The sequence below is a fragment of the Pseudonaja textilis genome, chromosome 10, assembly GCF_049901715.1.
Source record: "Pseudonaja textilis isolate UNSWEBS1 chromosome 10, rPseTex1.2, whole genome shotgun sequence".
NCBI lineage: Eukaryota > Metazoa > Chordata > Lepidosauria > Squamata > Elapidae > Pseudonaja > Pseudonaja textilis.
The window spans coordinates 20,257,127-20,274,862 of NC_141999.1; the positions used below are offsets into that span (position 1 = coordinate 20,257,127).

The 17,736-nt window shown below is 43.1% G+C and overlaps 1 protein-coding gene across 6 annotated transcripts in view; it reads right to left on the reverse strand.

The window, feature by feature from the left end:
* The window catches only part of PHLDB3 (pleckstrin homology like domain family B member 3), a 53,422-nt gene that overhangs the window by 8,869 nt on the left and 26,817 nt on the right, over positions 1-17,736 (reverse strand). For 4 of the 6 annotated variants that reach the window (XM_087940047.1, XM_087940052.1, XM_087940051.1 and 1 more), the window contains 7 exons: positions 9,412-9,540; positions 7,745-7,900; positions 5,906-6,016; positions 3,366-3,449; positions 2,630-2,728; positions 1,887-1,980; positions 695-863 (listed from right to left, as the gene is read on the reverse strand). In XM_087940047.1, coding sequence (XP_087796173.1) covers positions 695-863; positions 1,887-1,980; positions 2,630-2,728; positions 3,366-3,449; positions 5,906-6,016; positions 7,745-7,900; positions 9,412-9,540 — 842 coding nt within the window. The remainder of the gene's footprint in view (positions 1-694; positions 864-1,886; positions 1,981-2,629; positions 2,729-3,365; positions 3,450-5,905; positions 6,017-7,744; positions 7,901-9,411; positions 9,541-17,736) is intronic. The other 2 variants (XM_087940050.1, XM_087940049.1) reach the window with 1 other exon arrangement.

The following is a 17,736-nucleotide window of genomic DNA, read 5'->3' on the forward strand; positions in this document are numbered from 1 at the left end:
GTGGAAGAATTATGTACCTGCGGCATCCCTGAGAACCGTCTGAAAGTTGAGTCACGACAACTGGACTTACCTTCTTGTTGGTTTGAGATGCTTTGCTGCCCATCCAAGCAGCTTCTTCAGACTGAACAAGTTGGTTAGAGGAATCTGAGTAGGCAGAGAGTCATTGGAATGTGCCAAATCCTAAAATTCTAAGGGGGTTCCTATAACCAGCTGCGTGGATGGGCAGCAAAACATCTCAAACCAGCAAGAAAATAAGTCGAGCTGCCACGGCTCAACTTCCAGCCATTTCAACCTGGATGATGGAGAATCTTCATTGACATCCCTACAGAGTTGATGATCTGGATTCTGCCTAAATACCTCTAGTCCTAGACTAGAACTAAAGCGAGCTAGTTAAACAAATAGCATTTGGGGTGAGGGGTGAGAGGAAAGGAAATATTTCTTTTTCCAGTAGAGCTTGCTGCTCTAGTCTTATCAGTCTGACATCCTGAGCTTATCTCAACATACACAGCCGCATGGATTCCTTCCAAGGAACATGGATTCCTTGGAAGCTGTGGATAGATTGACCTTCGGGGAGAGCCAATTTAGTTTGACTGGAGAAGGCTGCAAAGGACAAACAGAACCAGGTCTTTGTGTAAACAGGCTGAAATTAAAGAAGGAAGACATCAATGGGATGAGAATGGGATCATGTGCTCACCTGTAAGCTCCTTGAGGGGTTGTTCCCACCTGCCTGGTAGTTGCCTGGCCACCCAGCAGCTGGTAAAGGGGTTTGTTGTAACGTGAGAATTGAAGGTTTGGACTTCCCAGATAATGGCCCTTGCTTCCATTGGAGAGTTGAGCCACCAGAAGACTGGGATCCAGAGCACCTGGGAGACATAAGTCAAGATAGCATCAGCACCCTCAGAAAGCATCTTAAAATCAACTTTATTTTGGTCCAGTTGCTACTTTAAGCTTATGATTTCATGACTGTCCTCCTGACCTTGTTAGGTTTGTATCTGAGTAGTCAAACACATTTGCCTGCCAAAACTCTCGTTCAGTATTGACAATCAGTGAAGGAAGAATATTCAACACTACAAAGAATTTTGTGGCATTTCTCTTAACACCCGATGCTGGTATGGAACCAATAACATAATGCATCCTTCTTTTCCTAGTCTGTCTTTCTTTCTTTCTTTCTTTCTTTCTTTCTTTCTTTCTTTCTTTCTTTCTTTCTTTCTTTCTTTCTTTCTTTCTTTCTTTCTTTCTCTTTCTTTTCTTTTATATACACTGAGAGCATTTGAACCAAGACAAATTCCTTGGGTGCCCAATCACGCTTGGCCAATAAAGAATTCTATTCTATTCTATTTCTTTTTCTTTCTCTTTCTTTTCTTTTATATACACTGAGAGCATTTGAACCAAGACAAATTCCATGGGTGCCCAATCACGCTTGGCCAATAAAGAATTCTATTCTATTTCTTTCTTTTTCCTTCCTTCCTTCCTTCCTTCCTTCCTTCCTTCCTTCCTTCCTTCCTTCCTTTCTTTCTTTCTTTCTTTCTTTCTTTATTTTCTTTCTTTCTTTCTTTCCTTTCTTTCTTTTTTCATTTCTTTTCTTTCTTTCTTTCTCTTTCCCTCTCTTTCCCCTTCCCTTCCTTCTTCCCTCCCCCTTGGAATTCCTGACTTTAAAAAAAAATCAAATTTAACAACTGAAAAAGTCCTTGCGTAAAAACTCAAGACATCTTGAGAAACTTGGCTACTCTGTGAGTTTTCAACCACCCTTCTTTGTAAAAAAAAAATTGTCATATTTTTCATTTTGGTGGTCATCAGTGGTCAGCATAGAGGAAGTGTTCCAGGAATGATAGTGGCAGTAGCTCCCACATGCTCCACCCACCCCAGTCCACGTGCTGAACCCATACCATGCATTGAAATGGGACGTTGAGGAGGGCGGGGCGGGACGCGATCCCTGCTCCTGCGAGGTAGGCTGGCGGTCCGTTGCAGTCCAATTGAACCCTGAGAAGGGAAAGCACAGAATATAGAGGGAGTCTCCTTTAGCAGCAGTTTGGATGAGTAACCAGGCCTTCCCAGGATGCAATTTGTTTCTCCATCTTTTGTGGGTTTTTGATCTTGTCTTAATCTGTTCCTGAACTCGCTGATTAGTTGAATTCTGGATGCATCTCATGGAAACAGAATCCTGATCGGCTTCAAAATGCTAGCTTGGATCACACATCTACTTCACCCAGGTCAGCTAATTATGAACAGTTGCAATGCTATACTGGGTTGCTGGCTGGGGAATTCTGGGAGTTGAAGTCCATATATCTTAAAGTGGCCAAGGTTAGGAAACACTATTCTATAGAAATTATTACTCTGTTCCTTTAAGACCCCTTTTTCCTTATGCAGAGTTAAGCAATGCAACTTTAGTATTTAGTCATGCTAAAACTTTTGGGGGATTTCTCTGTTAAGCCTATTCTTCCTGTTTAGCATCTTTGGTCTGGGAGCAGTAATCATTTTTAAGATCATTAATCATTTTTAAGATCGCTGCGCTAAGTTTACATGTTATTTTTTCAGCTGTTTACAGTAATTGTTTTTAAACATTTGGGGAGGACAGAGGCAGAAAGTTCATGCACTGAAAATTAACCCAAGCCAAAGATGTAGGACATACCTTGACAGAACTACAGACGGAGAAGACACAGGAGGACGAGTCCGACTGGTCGGAGCCCAAGACAATGACCTTCCGATCCGTTTTTTGGGTAAAAGTCAGCTGCAAGGAAACAGACACTTATCAATGTGAGCATCATTGCTGGAAGAAGGGTGGGTATAGAACAGGGGGCCCCAAACTTGGCAACTTTAACACTTGTGGACTTCAACTCCCAGAATTCTCCAGCCAAATGTTAAAATTTCTACTTGCTTTGATTCATTAAAGCCGTGAAAAAAGGGAACAGGGTAGTTTCTCTTCATCCAGACATGCCCTAATGGGCAGAGTCTACAATGTCCTTCTGAATCTGGAATGCAACCTTGGATGCTCTCAAGAAAAGGGAGATAGTATGTATATGTAACATACACGTATTAACTGCAACTAGAAATGTATTTGCACAAAATGTGGAAAGCGGTGAGATTACCATACTTAATATAATATTATATATTTTCATTAGAAGGTATGTTAAGAGGGAGAAATGAATAGAGTTATAATGCTGATTATTAATATTGTAAGATTAGAGAATTATTATCAATATAATGAATATTGTAAATTCTGATTGTAATAGCACAGAAACATTTGTACCCAGATGATACACTGTTTAATGGAAGATGATATGTTCAAGTTAAAAAAAAGTTACAAACTTAAAAAAAAAAAGGAACAGGGAGATAGAAAAGCATTGCCAAGTCCTAGAGAGGCTTACCTGGGTCACACCCTCCTTATTTTCTGACAGGTCCTCCCCATTCGCTGAATACTCCTGGCTCCTATCCATGAGGCGGCTTTTCTCCTAAATGCAGACAAGCAAGGAGTCAGTCATTCTTCGATTTCACAATGTTTGGAGAAGTTTCTGCTGAAGCACATCTCAGCCTGCTCTATCAGCTACGCTGAGCTGCCTCCTAATATCAGGACTTGGACCAGTGTTTTTCAAACTTGGCAACTTGAAGGTAGGGAGATGTGTGGACTTCAACTCCCAGAATTCCAGTGTGTAGACTTTCAACTCCCAGTTCTTAACTGGCTGAGGAATTCTGGGAGTTGAAGTCCACACACCTCCAGGTCGCCAAGTTTTAAAAACACCAACTTAGACTACGGAGGATAAAATTCCATCCCAAAACTCAAATTCTCCTATACTCTAGGTACAAAAAAATTAAAATAAAGCACGGGGGGATTTGATTTAAACCAAGTCGATTTAAATCACGATTTAAATCACTAGTACAAAAGGCTTGATTTAAATTCACTTGATTTACATCATAATTTTTAAAGAGCAACTGTCATCTCTGTTCCACAGCAGCTACTCCTCTGACTCACTGTTGACTCACCGACAGTCCCAATATTGCAGAATATAGAGCCTCATATGCTACAGAACTAAGCTCCCTTTCATGCTGAATAAACTAAAGGATTAATGTATCTTAAATAGAAAATTATAGATAGATTTTTTTACTCCAAAAGCATTTTATTAAAATAAATTTGATCAACATTTAAAAAAAATCTGATTTAAATTTTTAAAAAATCTGATTTAAATTTTAAAAAATCCAATATTCTTTATTATTTTTAAAAAAATATCCACCCTGGTTTCAATACATTAGAAGTTTCCAGCTGCTGCAGAGTCTTCTGAATGGGCAGAGGGAAACTCAGTGAACTAAAATTCTAGGATTTCATAAAGTGAAATAGACCATCTTTGGAGAGATCGGAAGTTCCAGGTTGGATGTCTTAATAGTAATTTTATATCTTATGTTGAAAACACCTGAGACTTACAGTAGTAAGGAATATCTGCCTAGCCAGAGCGTGCTGCAACCAAAGAGTTTCAGACATAATTCTGCACCTGCAGATTCTGTTCATGTAGGATTCATTTTCATTAACTTCAGCTAAAAATATCCCACTGTCTCCATGCTTGTTCCCTTCGTTCATGGAATGTATAAGTGCTCGACTTAAAACCACAACTGGGGCCAGAATTTCTGGTTGCCAAGCACCCACATTTTGTCTGTGTGGATGCTGTGACTGTTGTAAGCGCAATAGGTAGTCCTTGACTTACAACACTTCATTTAGTGTCTGTTCAAAGTTACAATGGCACTGAAAAAAGTGACTGATGAGGGTTTTACGCTTATGACCATTGCAGTATGCCGATGGTCACGTGATCAAAATTCAGATGCTTGGCAGCTGGTTCATATTTATACGGTTGCTGTTTCCTAGGGTCACGAGATCCCCTTTTGCGATCTTCTGACAAGCAAAGATTCACTTAACAACAAGGTCACTAACTTACCAATGTCAAGCTTTGAATCAACTGCGATGATTCACTTAATAACTGGAGCAAGAAAGGTCAAAACTCACTTAACAAATGTCTCACTTAACTACAGAAATTTTGGGCTCAATTGTGATTGTAAATCAGAGGTGGTATATTCAGCAGGTTCTGACCAGTTCTGGAGAACCGGTAGAGGAAATTTTGGGTGGTTCGGAGAACTGGCAAATCCCACCTCTGACTGGCCCCGCAAATCCCATCTATTCTCTGCCTCCCATTGAGTCCCAGCTGATCGGCTGGGTCTCCTTTGGTTGCCCTGCACAGGAGAATGGAGCTGGAAAGCAGGTTAGTGGGTTGGTTGGGGAGGGAATGGGGATTTTGCAGTAACCTTCCCCAGCCACCCCTACGAAGCCATGCCCACAGAACCAGTAGTAAAAAAATTTGAATCCCACCATTGTTGTAAATCAAGGACTACTTTTAGTTGTAGTTGTGTTTTCCCAGTGCTACTGTGACTTTGAACAGTGGCTACATGAATGGCTGTAAGTCAAGGACTATCTGTATTTCAGATGTCCAGATGGGAAAAACCAAGAGTGGTCCATTCCTTCAGCTCTTAGATCCATGACTAGACCAGCCAACATTTGGAAGAATCAAAACCTTCTTCTAAAACATTTGTCCTGCTCAAAGCCAGGAAAGCTGAGCTGGCAGCTTCTAAAGTCTGATCTCGAATTATAATTTGATCTTCCAAGAAGCCTATAAAGCGTACAAATCTAATCCACAGCTCAAGAGGGACATTTCTCCCCAAACAAACCACATCCAGGAACCCAGGGAAACATCCCCCTTGCGATCTCCCCACGGATTAGAAGGAGAAGAAGGTACTTGATTGAGGGATTCAAGAACTGGCAAATGTTGAAAGCGTGGGAAAGTGGGATAGGCAAAAAACAAAGCAAAAAAAACGAGCGTGGAAACCAGGAGAGTCAAAGCTTCTTGGCAGAGGAAAAGGGATTCCGTACCGCGTTGAGATGGCTGACAGCCTCTCCCTCTTCTTGTGCAAATCTCTGGCACACACCCATCATTTGTTCTTGTGTTAAAAGGGCTTGGCCTTCCAACTTCTGGACTCTCTTCTGCATGGGTGGAGAGAAACTTGGTGAATTAAAAAAAATCTAGGATTTCAAGAGAGATAGTAATTCTCCCTGCAGACAGCGCCTGTTCAAAAGTGACAGGTGCTGTTAAAAAAGAAAGAAGAAGAAGAAGAAAAGAAATACAACTGTGGAATCGCCAAAACATTGCAAAATGTTTTGCAGGTGATTGTCTACTTTTTACAAGGTCTTTGTGGTTAAGTGTGTATTGTCTTAAAAAAAACACAGTACAGTACACTACAAAAACCAAAGGATCTCAAGGCAAAAGCAATTTCGCCAACAGCTTAAGATTCTTATAAGATAAAAGAAAATCCATTGTTTTCAATTGTCTTTCTTTTCGAATACTACAAAATTTCAGAATCTCTTTCAAAGCAAACTGGCAAGAATTTAAGACTTGAACCCACAAATTATCTAGCTTAGTTTAGAGCCAGGTTTCTCTAATGACCAAGTTACCGTTCAACCAGATCTAAGTTTGAAGTTAAAATAAAACATTTCCGGAATTATTTGCTATTATTTTGGTGCACAATCTGGGATGTTCGTTTATCGATGACGTCTATCACAAATGAAGCTGAATATACGTGTCCCAGGATGATGTTTCAGGATCCAATCTGGGTTGGTCACCAGGACCAAAGGTTTTGTCTTCTGAGCTTTTGGACTCATGCTGGAGCCCATCTTCAGGGAACTTCTCCTTAGCTAGAACTTCTCTCTTTTGGACTCTTGGTGGAGCCCATCTTCTGGGAACTTCTCCCTAGCTAGAACTTCTCTCTTTTGGACTCTTGGTGGAGTCCATCTTCAGAGAACTTCTCCCTAGCTAGAACTTCTCTCTTTCGGACTCTCCATGGAGTCCATCTTCAGGGAACTTCTCTCTGGTTTGGGATGTTCTGTGTGTGGTATTGTGCCCATTGTGTGTGGCTTTTTAGATGCCGATTGGAGTGTTGAAGGCTGGCTATTAAGTCGTTGATGTTGGTAACGACCCAGATTGGATCCAACAACATCTATATTTCTGCCCTTCCGATCTTTTTGGCCTTATCTACTCGGTTCCCTCCAAATGTATTCAACCAATTTCCACAAATACTAAACGGTGTTTCCTTTGACGGTGCTGGCTTACCATCATTGGTACTGAGGCAGTGGTGGGATTCAAACATTTTTACTACCGGTTCTGTGGGTGTGGCTTGGTGGGCGGGGCAGAGGAAGGATACTGTAAAATCTCCAGGCAGAGGCGGTATTTGCTACTCAATGTTTCCACTACCAGTTCTCCAGAACTGGTCAGAACCTGCTGAATTCCACTTCTGTACTGAGGTCCAACCAGAGGTGGTATTCAGCAGGTTCTGAACGGTTCTGGAGAACCGGTAGAGGAAATTTTGAGTAGTTTGGAGAACTGGCCAATGAGACCTCTGACTGGCCCCACCCCCATCTATTCTCTGCCTCCCGAGTCCCAGCTGATCGGCTGGGTCTTCTTTGGTTGCCCTGCACAGGAGAATGGAGCTGAAAAGCAGGTTAGTGGGGTGGGGTTGAAATGGGATTTGGCAGTATCCTTCCCCTGCCATGTCCACCAAGCCATGCCCACAGAACCGGTAGTAAAAAAAATTGAATCCCACCACTGGGTCCAACCAGATGGAGGAGGATTTTATGGGACAATCGTGGACTGGAAACCGAGGGGAGAAAATTGAGACTAGAACTGGATCACAGGGGATTAACCTGACCACTTCTCACCTTCCTTTGGTTAATGCTATTCTGCAACTGGGTGATCTCTTCAGTCAGAGCACGACAAATAGCTTCTTTCTCCTCTTCTAGGTGGCTTTCGCGCTCTAGTTGCTGGAACTCCAGGTCTTCATAACATCTCAGGGCTCCTTCTAGCATCTCAGATGTCTAGGAAACAATTCATAGAATAGTATTCTTTATTGGCCAAGTGTGATTGGGCACACAAGGAATTTGTCTTCGGTGCATAAGCTCTCATAAAAAATACATTCATCCAGAATCATAAGATACAAGACTGAGTGATAGTCATAGGATACTAAATAAGCAATCAAAATCATGCTAGAAAACTAAATAAAACAATATAATCGTAAAGATACAAGCAACAAGGTTAAACTCATAAGAAGAAGAGCAGTTACCATCCCTGGATTTCATCTTCTCAAAGAGCATCTTCCAATACGTGCATCTCATTCAAAACTCTGAAAAATCCAAGCAGGCAGTGCAATCTCCACTCCGATGATGGAGACCGTAGCCACATCTGAAGTCCTTCCACCAAAAATCAGACCTCTCTATATATTCCTAAACCGAGCACATCGCTCAATCTAGGTGGGATCATTTTTGTCAATTTCAACGGATCTCAACAAGCTAAGTCAGGTCAGGCCTGTTTGAACTCACCGCAAAATTCCAAAATCAGAGACCAGACTAGGAAGTCAAAGCAACAGCCCAGAAGAAGGCAAGTGCCAACCACCTTCTGAATCAAGGAAAGCATTCCCGTGTTCTGTCTTACTTATTGGCAAAAAAAATCAGAAAATAAAATACAGGATGTGAATAGTCAAGACCTTGTTGATGATCCAAACTCTGTCAAGGATCTTGGAATACTCATCTCTAATGACCTAAGTGCTAGAGCCCACTGTAACTACATAGCCAAAAAGGCATTAAGAGTTGTTAACCTAATCTTATGTAGCTTTTTCTCTGGTAATATTACACTACTAACTAGAGCATACAAAACATTTGCTAGACCAATACTCGAATACAGCTCATCAGTCTGGAACCCACATTACGTATCTGATATTAACACTGTTGAGAAAGTCCAGAAATATTTCACAAGAAGAGTTCTCCACTCCTTCACTTGTTGCAGAATATCTTATGCCACCAGACTCGAAATTCTAGACCTAGACAACCTAGAACTACGCTGCCTTCGGTCTGATCTAAGTATAGTATATAAAAATATATATTGAAATGTCCTACCTGTCAATAATACTTTAGCTTCAACCATAACAATACAAGAGCAAACAATCGATGCAAACTCAAGGTAAACTGCACCAAACTTGATTGCAGGAAATACGACTTCAGCAACAGAGTGGTCAATGTCTGGAATATTCTACCTGACTCTGTAGTTTCTTCCCCAAACCCCAAAAACTTTAACCTTAGACTGTCTACTATTGACCTCACCCCTTTCCTAAGAGATCAGTAGGGGGCGTGCATAAGCACACCAATGTGCCTACCGTCCTTGTCCTATTGTTTCTTTTTATTTTTCTTAGATGTATCCATGTATTCATAACTATGTTTTTACTTATACTATTATCTCGTAAGCAATTGACAAACCAAATAAAATTTTAAAAATGTGATTTAGTGGACATGGACTATCTCCTGCCGAACGCTGAATTGAACTGACACGCACTTACCTCCTGTAGCTGTTTTTGCATGCGTTCGCGCATCAATTCCGGCTGGTTGTTTAGGTGGCTCTGAGACTCAGCATGCTGCCTCTGGAGTTCCTCTACCCTCTGACGTTCTCGTTGTAGACGTGCCTTCTCCTGCCAAAAAGAGAAGCAGGGAGGGGCAGCGTCACTACCTGTCCATGGGCGATGTAAATCTATCCAGCCGCTCCTGCTGGTAGAGATAGATACACCTTCCTCACCCAGAGATGATCAGGGCACTGATAAGACTGCCTGGGAGGCCTTCTTCTCACCGATGGGGTAACCTCGGAGTTGCATGGAACAACTCCCTTACTTGCTACGGGCAATCAGGAATTCCAGCAGGTAAATGAGCAAACTGGAATAGGAGGCATGGATTACGAGGTTCACGGAGTGTGGGGAATCCTGGACTAATGACCATAATTGGAAACTGTGTTGTAAGACAAAACGGCGGTAAGTCGATTTCTGCCCTTTCTCGTGGCAGTCGTTAAGCGAACACTGTAGACATTTAAGCAAACTCATTGTATTTGAATGTGTCAGAATATTCATGAACTGGAAGAGGCCTGGTAACAAGGTCAGCCAATGAATTGGCATAGCCGCTAAGGCAGCCAATGAGGACTTTTTGGAAACTGAAACTGGAAGGAGCCTGAGCATGGCTCTATATTTAAGCTCTGAGTCTTGTCTGCCACTGCTGGATTGAAACTGAAACTGTTATCTGCTGTTCTCTCATCTGTTTGTGTTTTTGCCTGTAACTCTCTACCACGTTGGAAGAACCTACATTGGTATTGGCTTGAAATTTTGGGCTTGGACAACCTTGAACTATGCCACCTACAGTTAGACTTAAGCGTAGTACACAAAATTATCTGCTACAATGTCCTACCATCAATGACTACTTCAGCTTCAACCGCAACAATACAAGAGCACAAACTCAATGTAAAACTATCAATGTAAAACAATGTAAACTATCCACTATTGACCTCACCCCATTCCTAAGAGGTCTGTAGGGGGCGTGCATAAGTGCACCATCGTTCCTACTGTCTCTGTCCCACTGTTCCCATTTATTTGTACCTATTTCCTGTATTCTTATTCATGTTTATACTTATACCTATTATCTTGTAAGCGATTGAGAAATCTAATAAATAAATTAAAAATTAAAAATAAAATAAAAGTATTGTACATTTACTTATGTGTTATATGTATATAAAGAAGTGAATGAATCCTGCTGAATCAGTCATCTGTGTGTACTTTCTGGATTTGAATCTCTGCAACAAACTCTAACAGAATGGACGTTTTGGCCAGAAACCAGCAAAAAGGTCAGAAACAAGCATCAAACTTCATGAATGGCAGGTAGTCCTTGACTTACAACAATTTGTTTAGCGACTGATCAACGGCACTGAAAAAAGTGTGTTGGAAGTTAAAACCCACCCCTCTCCTAGAAAATTCTAGGAAATATTAAAAAAGGCCGAATAATTTCCCAAAGCCCTTTTCATTACATCATCATCCAGCAAGGCTCAACCAAGCCTGGGACTCAGGACAGCCTACAGAGTTGCCCTTGCATGGCCCCATGGGAGTATGACATCCAATCAGAATACAAGCTCAAATTCAAATCCCAACAGAGGGTATAAAACCCAGGCACTTTCAGCATCTCAGCCCTTCCTTCTTTGGAGCTCCAAGCCAGGTCATCCTGTCCACCATTAAACCATCTTTCCAAACAGCCTCCATGATTCCCGTGTCTTTTTCCCCACTTGGAACTGGACCCAGAAGGATAATAAGCATAGATTTTCAGGAGGACAGGCAAGTGTTTTTTATATCCTCTAATCTATTCCTTCCTTCCTTCCTTCCTTCCTTCCTTCCTTCCTTCCTTCCTTCCTTCCTTCCTTCCTTCCTTCCTTCCTTTCCTTCTTTCTTTCTTTCTTTCTTTCCCTCCCTCCCTTTCTCTCTCTCTCTCTTCTTCCTTCCTTCCTTCCCTCCATCCTCCCTCCCTCCCTCCCTCTTCTCTCTTTCTTTCTCTTCCTTTCCCTTTTCTTTCTTCCCCCTGTGGAGGTGACCATAGGGCAAACGCATAGTTTTCCATGACTCATGAGATCAGGGATGCTATGGAAAATAACACTAGCAACTGATAAATATGTAGTAGAAGAAAGCGGCAGAACAGAATTGATCCATAAGGTTTCTTCCTTGTATGGATAGTATCATTCCATGGTTTGGTCACTAGGTGGCACTGGACTTGATAGACTCTTGGTGTAGTCTGGCATTGTCAGGCCTAAGCCCAACGACAACACAATGAGGGCAGCTCAAGTGCAGTTCCTTATCTGCTTACACCTAATAGACAGATTCTTGCCGGACTAAAGTTATAACCCTCTAACCTAATAGATATACCCTGGGAGATTCTATGGTGTGCTACCTTGATTCTTTTCTTCCCACCCCCATAAATTTCAGGACTGTACAGTCTCTTGTCGCTGAACTCTCTCTGGTCGGTAAAATGCGCTGGCTCCCCCTGCGAAGCCGCAGTGCTATTGCTGACATTTCTCCCCACCACCACCACGCCCTCCCACTCCTTCTCCAGGTGCACATACCATCGCACTTGTTCTTGCTGGAGAAAGACATTAAAATTTCTAACTAACTTCACGGCATTCATGCCCTCTCATTTTATTCACCTCTCTATTTCACCAAGCTAGTTTGCATATTTATAACATGCAAAATGACAGAGAGGAAACGTAAACAGGGGAGGTGGATGAATAACTGGATGGGTGAGTTGGGAGGCCTTAAAGAAGCCAGAATCCTCAACTGTGTTTTATATTTCTTCATTAAAAGGCTTAGATTGTGATGGACACTATTGCAGAGCGTAACAAAGATGGCCTTGGCAGATGTACCAAAGCAACAAAGGGAAAGACACACATTAAATTAAAAACAAACAGAAATATGCGGAAGAGGCTCCAATGGACACCTCCCTAATTCGCATGACTATTAGAGGAAGAGATAGAGCACAATCAGTCTTGCATGGTTGTTATTATAGCCACTCTCAATAAATGAAATCTTAGCCTTCCTAAGGAATTGAATTCTGGTCTGGTCTCTCTGGTGGGATTCACCACTTTCGGAGGCCCTGGTGGTGCAATGGTTAGAATGGAGCATTGCAGGCAAACTCTGCCTGCAGCCTGGTGTTTGATGCTGATGGGGTTCAAGGTTGACTCAGCCTTCCATCCTTCTAAGGTCAGTAAAATGAGGACCCAGATTGTTAGGGGCAATATGTAAATCATGCCTGCATTGTAAATCAGGGGTGTCAAACTCAAGGCTCACAGGCTGGATCCAGTATATGGGGTACCGAAATCTGTCCGGCGGGGGGGCGGCCTGGAAAACCGGCCTGCGGTGCCTCTGGCAGCCAAAACAGCCCCCCCCCACATGGCCCATTTTTAACCTGGGCAGCCTCCTGCAGCACTCTGCTGTCCAAAATGGGGCATGCAGCCCCTCCACCCCCCGAATTTGGCTGGCAAAGTGCTGCAGGAGGCGTCCATCCCATCTCTTCCCCCCCGCCCTTGAAGAAATCCAGTTTGACACCCCTGTTGTAAATCATCCAGAGAGTGTTGTAGAACAAGGATCCCCAGCCTGGGTCGCGGCCCAGCGCCGGCTGCAGCCCAATCAGAAGCGGAACGCACAAGCGGTAGGGAAGCATGTGTGCACAGCTCCACTTGTGTGAGCGGTGAACTCCATTTGTGAGAACGGCGGGGGTGAGTGCCTGCCACTCACACAGAATCATCCCCTCTGCCCTGACCCCCCCAGTCCCACAAAGCTGGAAAGGATGGCGACCACTATTGTAAATGTAAAGCATAAAGCATTGGGGCTATATAAGCCTATATACCGGGGCTGTCAAACTCTAGGCCCACAGGCTGGATCCGGCGCTAAGATCTGGCCCACGGGGGCCACCCTGGAAACAGCAAAGAACCCGGCTCCGGTGCCTCTGCCAGTGAAAATGGAGCTTGCAAGGGCCACATCCTGAGCTCCTTTTTCGCTGGCAGAGAGTTGCAGGAGGCTGTCCCAGACAAAAAGAGAGCTCACGAGGGCCACACACACCACCACCCCAAACTTGGCGGAGGGTTGCAGGAGGCCGTCCCAGCCGAAAACAGAGCCCAACAGCCCATTTTCACTGGCAGAGTGCTTGCTAGCACAGGTACCCCCAACACGAGTGATGTCAAGCTGGCCACACCCACTCCTGACCCCCCATGGTCAAACACAACCCTGATGTGGCCCTCAGTGAAATCAAGTTGACTCCCCTGCTATATACTCCTTGGCATGCATGCATGCATGCATATATATATATATATATATATATATATATATATATATATATATATATATATATATATATATATATATATATATATATATTTGTTTTCTGAGGTTCTCGCGGGTATTTATATGTAGATCTTTGGTTGTTCGGGTTTTCTCCCGCGTAAGATTTGAAGTATCTAGGCAACGTTTCGATGAAGTCTCATTCATCATCTTCAGGCTTCTGTCTCCAGCTCTGTGCTTCTCAGAGTAATGGAGATTGCAGCTGCTTCCTCCTTTTAACTGCCAGTGGGGGTGGAACTTGATTGGGTGGGGGCTTGGCTGTGTTCTGATTGGGTGGGGGGTGTTCTCATTGGTAGGGGTTTTGGCTGTGTTCTGATTGGTTGGGGGTTAGCCGTGTTCTGATTGGTTGGAGCGTGTTCTGTTCAGGAGGGGCTTGGTTGTGCTCAGGTTAGTTTTAGTTGCTGGGGATTTGAGCTGGAGAGTTGTGATCTTGCTGTTTGGCTTCTAGTTCGTGGTCCTGCTGCATCTTCATAGTGGGTGTTGGTTTGCTTCATGTATGGCTCAGAGGGTTTGAAGTGGGTAGTGATGCAGCTGCAGTGCAGCTTCTGGTCCATGGTCGTTTCTCATTTTCTGAATGGGTGGGAGTCTGTTTTCTACATGGAAGTGTGGTGGTGGCATCTTGTGTGGCTCTCATGGGTGTGGGTCCAGTGTCCTTCTTCATGTTAGGTACTCGTCTGTTCATGAGGCGGGTTTCCAAATGGCTGGAAGGCGGGAGGTGTCATCTCGTTTGTTCATGCTGTGTGGGCGTTTTTCTATCTCTATGGCTTCTCTGATTATTCTGCTGTTGAAGTGTTCGGTTTTGGCGATAGTTCTGGTATTTTTAAAATCAATTTCATGTCCTGTGGCTTTGAGGTGTTGGACCAGGAAGAGGTCGTTTCTTCTTTTTGATTGAGTTCTTATGTTCTTCAATGCGTGCGCTTATTCTTCTGTTAGTTTGTCCAATGTATGTGTTAGGGCAGGCTGTGCAGGGGATTTCGTATACTCCTTGGTTTTCTAATTCGATTTTGTCTTTGGGGTTTCTTAGGATGGTGGATATTTTTCTGTTTGTGCAGAATGCTGTTTTGATGTTGTGTTTTTGGAGGATCTTGCTAATTTTGTCTGTAGTGCCTTTTATATATGGGAGGAGGGCTTTTCCGTTTTCTTGTTCTCTGTCTTGGATTTTGGTTGGGGCTTCTTTTTGGATTAGGTGGGTAATCTTCTTTCTTTGGAATCCATTGGCTGTAAGTACGTTGGTGAGAGTGTGTAGTTCGGTTTTTGGTGTTGTTCATCGGCTAAGCATTTTGTTCTGGAGATGAGTGTCTTGGCTACGGAATTGATCTGTGCTGGGTGGTGGTGTGAGTGCATGTAGATAGCGGTTAGTATGTGTTTTCTTCTGGTAGATGGTGTGTCCTAGGGAGCCATCGGATCTTTTATATACCAAGACATCTAGGAAGGAAGTTGATTGTTGGCTTCTGTTTCCATGGTGAATTGTATTTTGGGGTGTAGACTGTTGAGGTATGTGAGGAAGTTGTTCAGTTTTTCTTTCCCGTGTGGCCAGATTATGAAGGTGTCATCTACGTATCTGAGCCAGAGTTTGGGTTTGTGGTCGTATTTTTCTAGAGCTTGTGTTTCAAAGTGTTCCATGTAGAGGTTTGCGATGACAGGTGAGAGGGGTGATCCCATAGGTGCTCCTTCTATTTGTTTGTATTTTTGTCCATTGTAGGTGAAGTAAGTATTGGATAGGCAGTGGTTGGTTAGATCTAGGATGTGCTTGGGGGGGTTGTATTTGTTTTGGATGGCTGTCAAGGCTTCTTTTATTGGCACTTACTAGTAAGCTTCGATGTCACATCCCTCTTCACCCAAGTGCCAATAAAAGAAGCCTTGACAGCCATCCAAAACAAATACAACCCCCAAGCACATCCTAGATCTAACCAACCACTGCCTATCCAATACTTACTTCACCTACAATGGACAAAAATACAAACAAATAGAAGGAGCACCATGGGATCACCCTCTCACCTGTCATCGCAAACCTCTACATGGAACACTTTGAAACACAAGCTCTAGAAAATACGACCACAAACCCAAACTCTGGCTCAGATACGTAGATGACACCTTCATAATCTGGCCACACGGGAAAGAAAAACTGAACAACTTCCTCACATACCTCAACAGTCTACACCCCAAAATACAATTCACCATGGAAACAGAAGCCAACAATCAACTTCCCTTCCTAGATGTCTTGGTATACAAAAGATCCGATGGCTCCCTAGGACACACCATCTACCAGAAGAAAACACATACTAACCGCTATCTACATGCACTCTCACACCACCACCCAGCACAGATCAATTCCGTAGCCAAGACACTCATCTCCAGAACAAAATGCTTAGCCGATGAACAACACCAAAAACCGAACTACACACTCTCACCAACGTACTTACAGCCAATGGATTCCAAAGAAAGAAGATTACCCACCTAATCCAAAAGAAGCCCCAACCAAAATCCAAGACAGAGAACAAGAAAACGGAAAAGCCCTCCTCCCATATATAAAAGGCACTACAGACAAAATTAGCAAGATCCTCCAAAAACACAACATCAAAACAGCATTCTGCACAAACAGAAAAATATCCACCATCCTAAGAAACCCCAAAGACAAAATCAATTAGAAAACCAAGGAGTATACGAAATCCCTGCACAGCCTGCCCTAACACATACATTGGACAAACTAACAGAAGAATAAGCCACGCACTTGAAGAACATAAGAACTCAATCAAAAAGAAGAAACGACCTCTTCCTGGTCCAACACCTCAAAGCCACAGGACATGAAATTGATTTTAAAAATACCAGAACTATCGCAAAACCGAACACTTCAACAGCAGAATAATCAGAGAAGCCATAGAGATAGAAAAACGCCCACACAGCATGAACAAACGAGATGACACCTCCCGCCTTCCAGCCATTTGGAAACCCGCCCTCATGAACAGACGAGTACCTAACATGAAGAAGGACACTGGACCCACACCCATGAGAGCCACACAAGATGCCACCACCACACTTCCATGTAGAAAACAGACTCCCACCCATTCAGAAAATGAGAAACGACCATGGACCAGAAGCTGCACTGCAGCTGCATCACTACCCACTTCAAACCCCTCTGAGCCATACATGAAGCAAACCAACACCCACTATGAAGATGCAGCAGGACCACGAACTAGAAGCCAAACAGCAAGATCACAACTCTCCAGCTCAAATCCCCCAGCAACTAAAACTAACCTGAGCACAACCAAGCCCCCTCCTGAACAGAACACGCCTCCAACCAATCAGAACACGGCTAACCCCCAACCAATCAGAACACAGCCAAAACCCCTACCAATGAGAACACCCCCACCCAATCAGAACACAGCCAAGCCCCCACCCAATCAAGTTCCACCCCCACTGGCAGTTAAAAGGAGGAAGCAGCTGCAATCTCCATTACTCTGAGAAGCACAGAGCTGGAGACAGAAGCCTGAAGATGATGAATGAGACTTCATCGAAACGTTGCCTAGATACTTCAAATCTTACGCGGAGAAAACCCGAACAACCAAAGATCTACATATATATATATATATATATATATATATATATATATATATATATATATTTTTTTCTGAGGTTCTCATGGTATTTGTATGTGGATCTTTGAATCTTACGCGGGAGAAAACCCGAACAACCAAAGATCCATATATATATATATATATACTACTCCCCTTGCTATAGAGCTGTGATGAAAAACACACTAGCACGGCATGCAACCAAGACAGTGATTTTTACGAGATCATTAAATTACAAAATTGTAAGGTTTGAAAGGATCTTGAAGGTCTTCTACTTCACTTCCTGCCCATGCAAGCATCCTCCTACCATTCCAGATGAGCAGTAGTTCAAAACTGGATATTTTCCAGCAAACTTTTGAGTAGCCCTTTGTCCAAGAAGTTATGAGATAAAATATCAGCA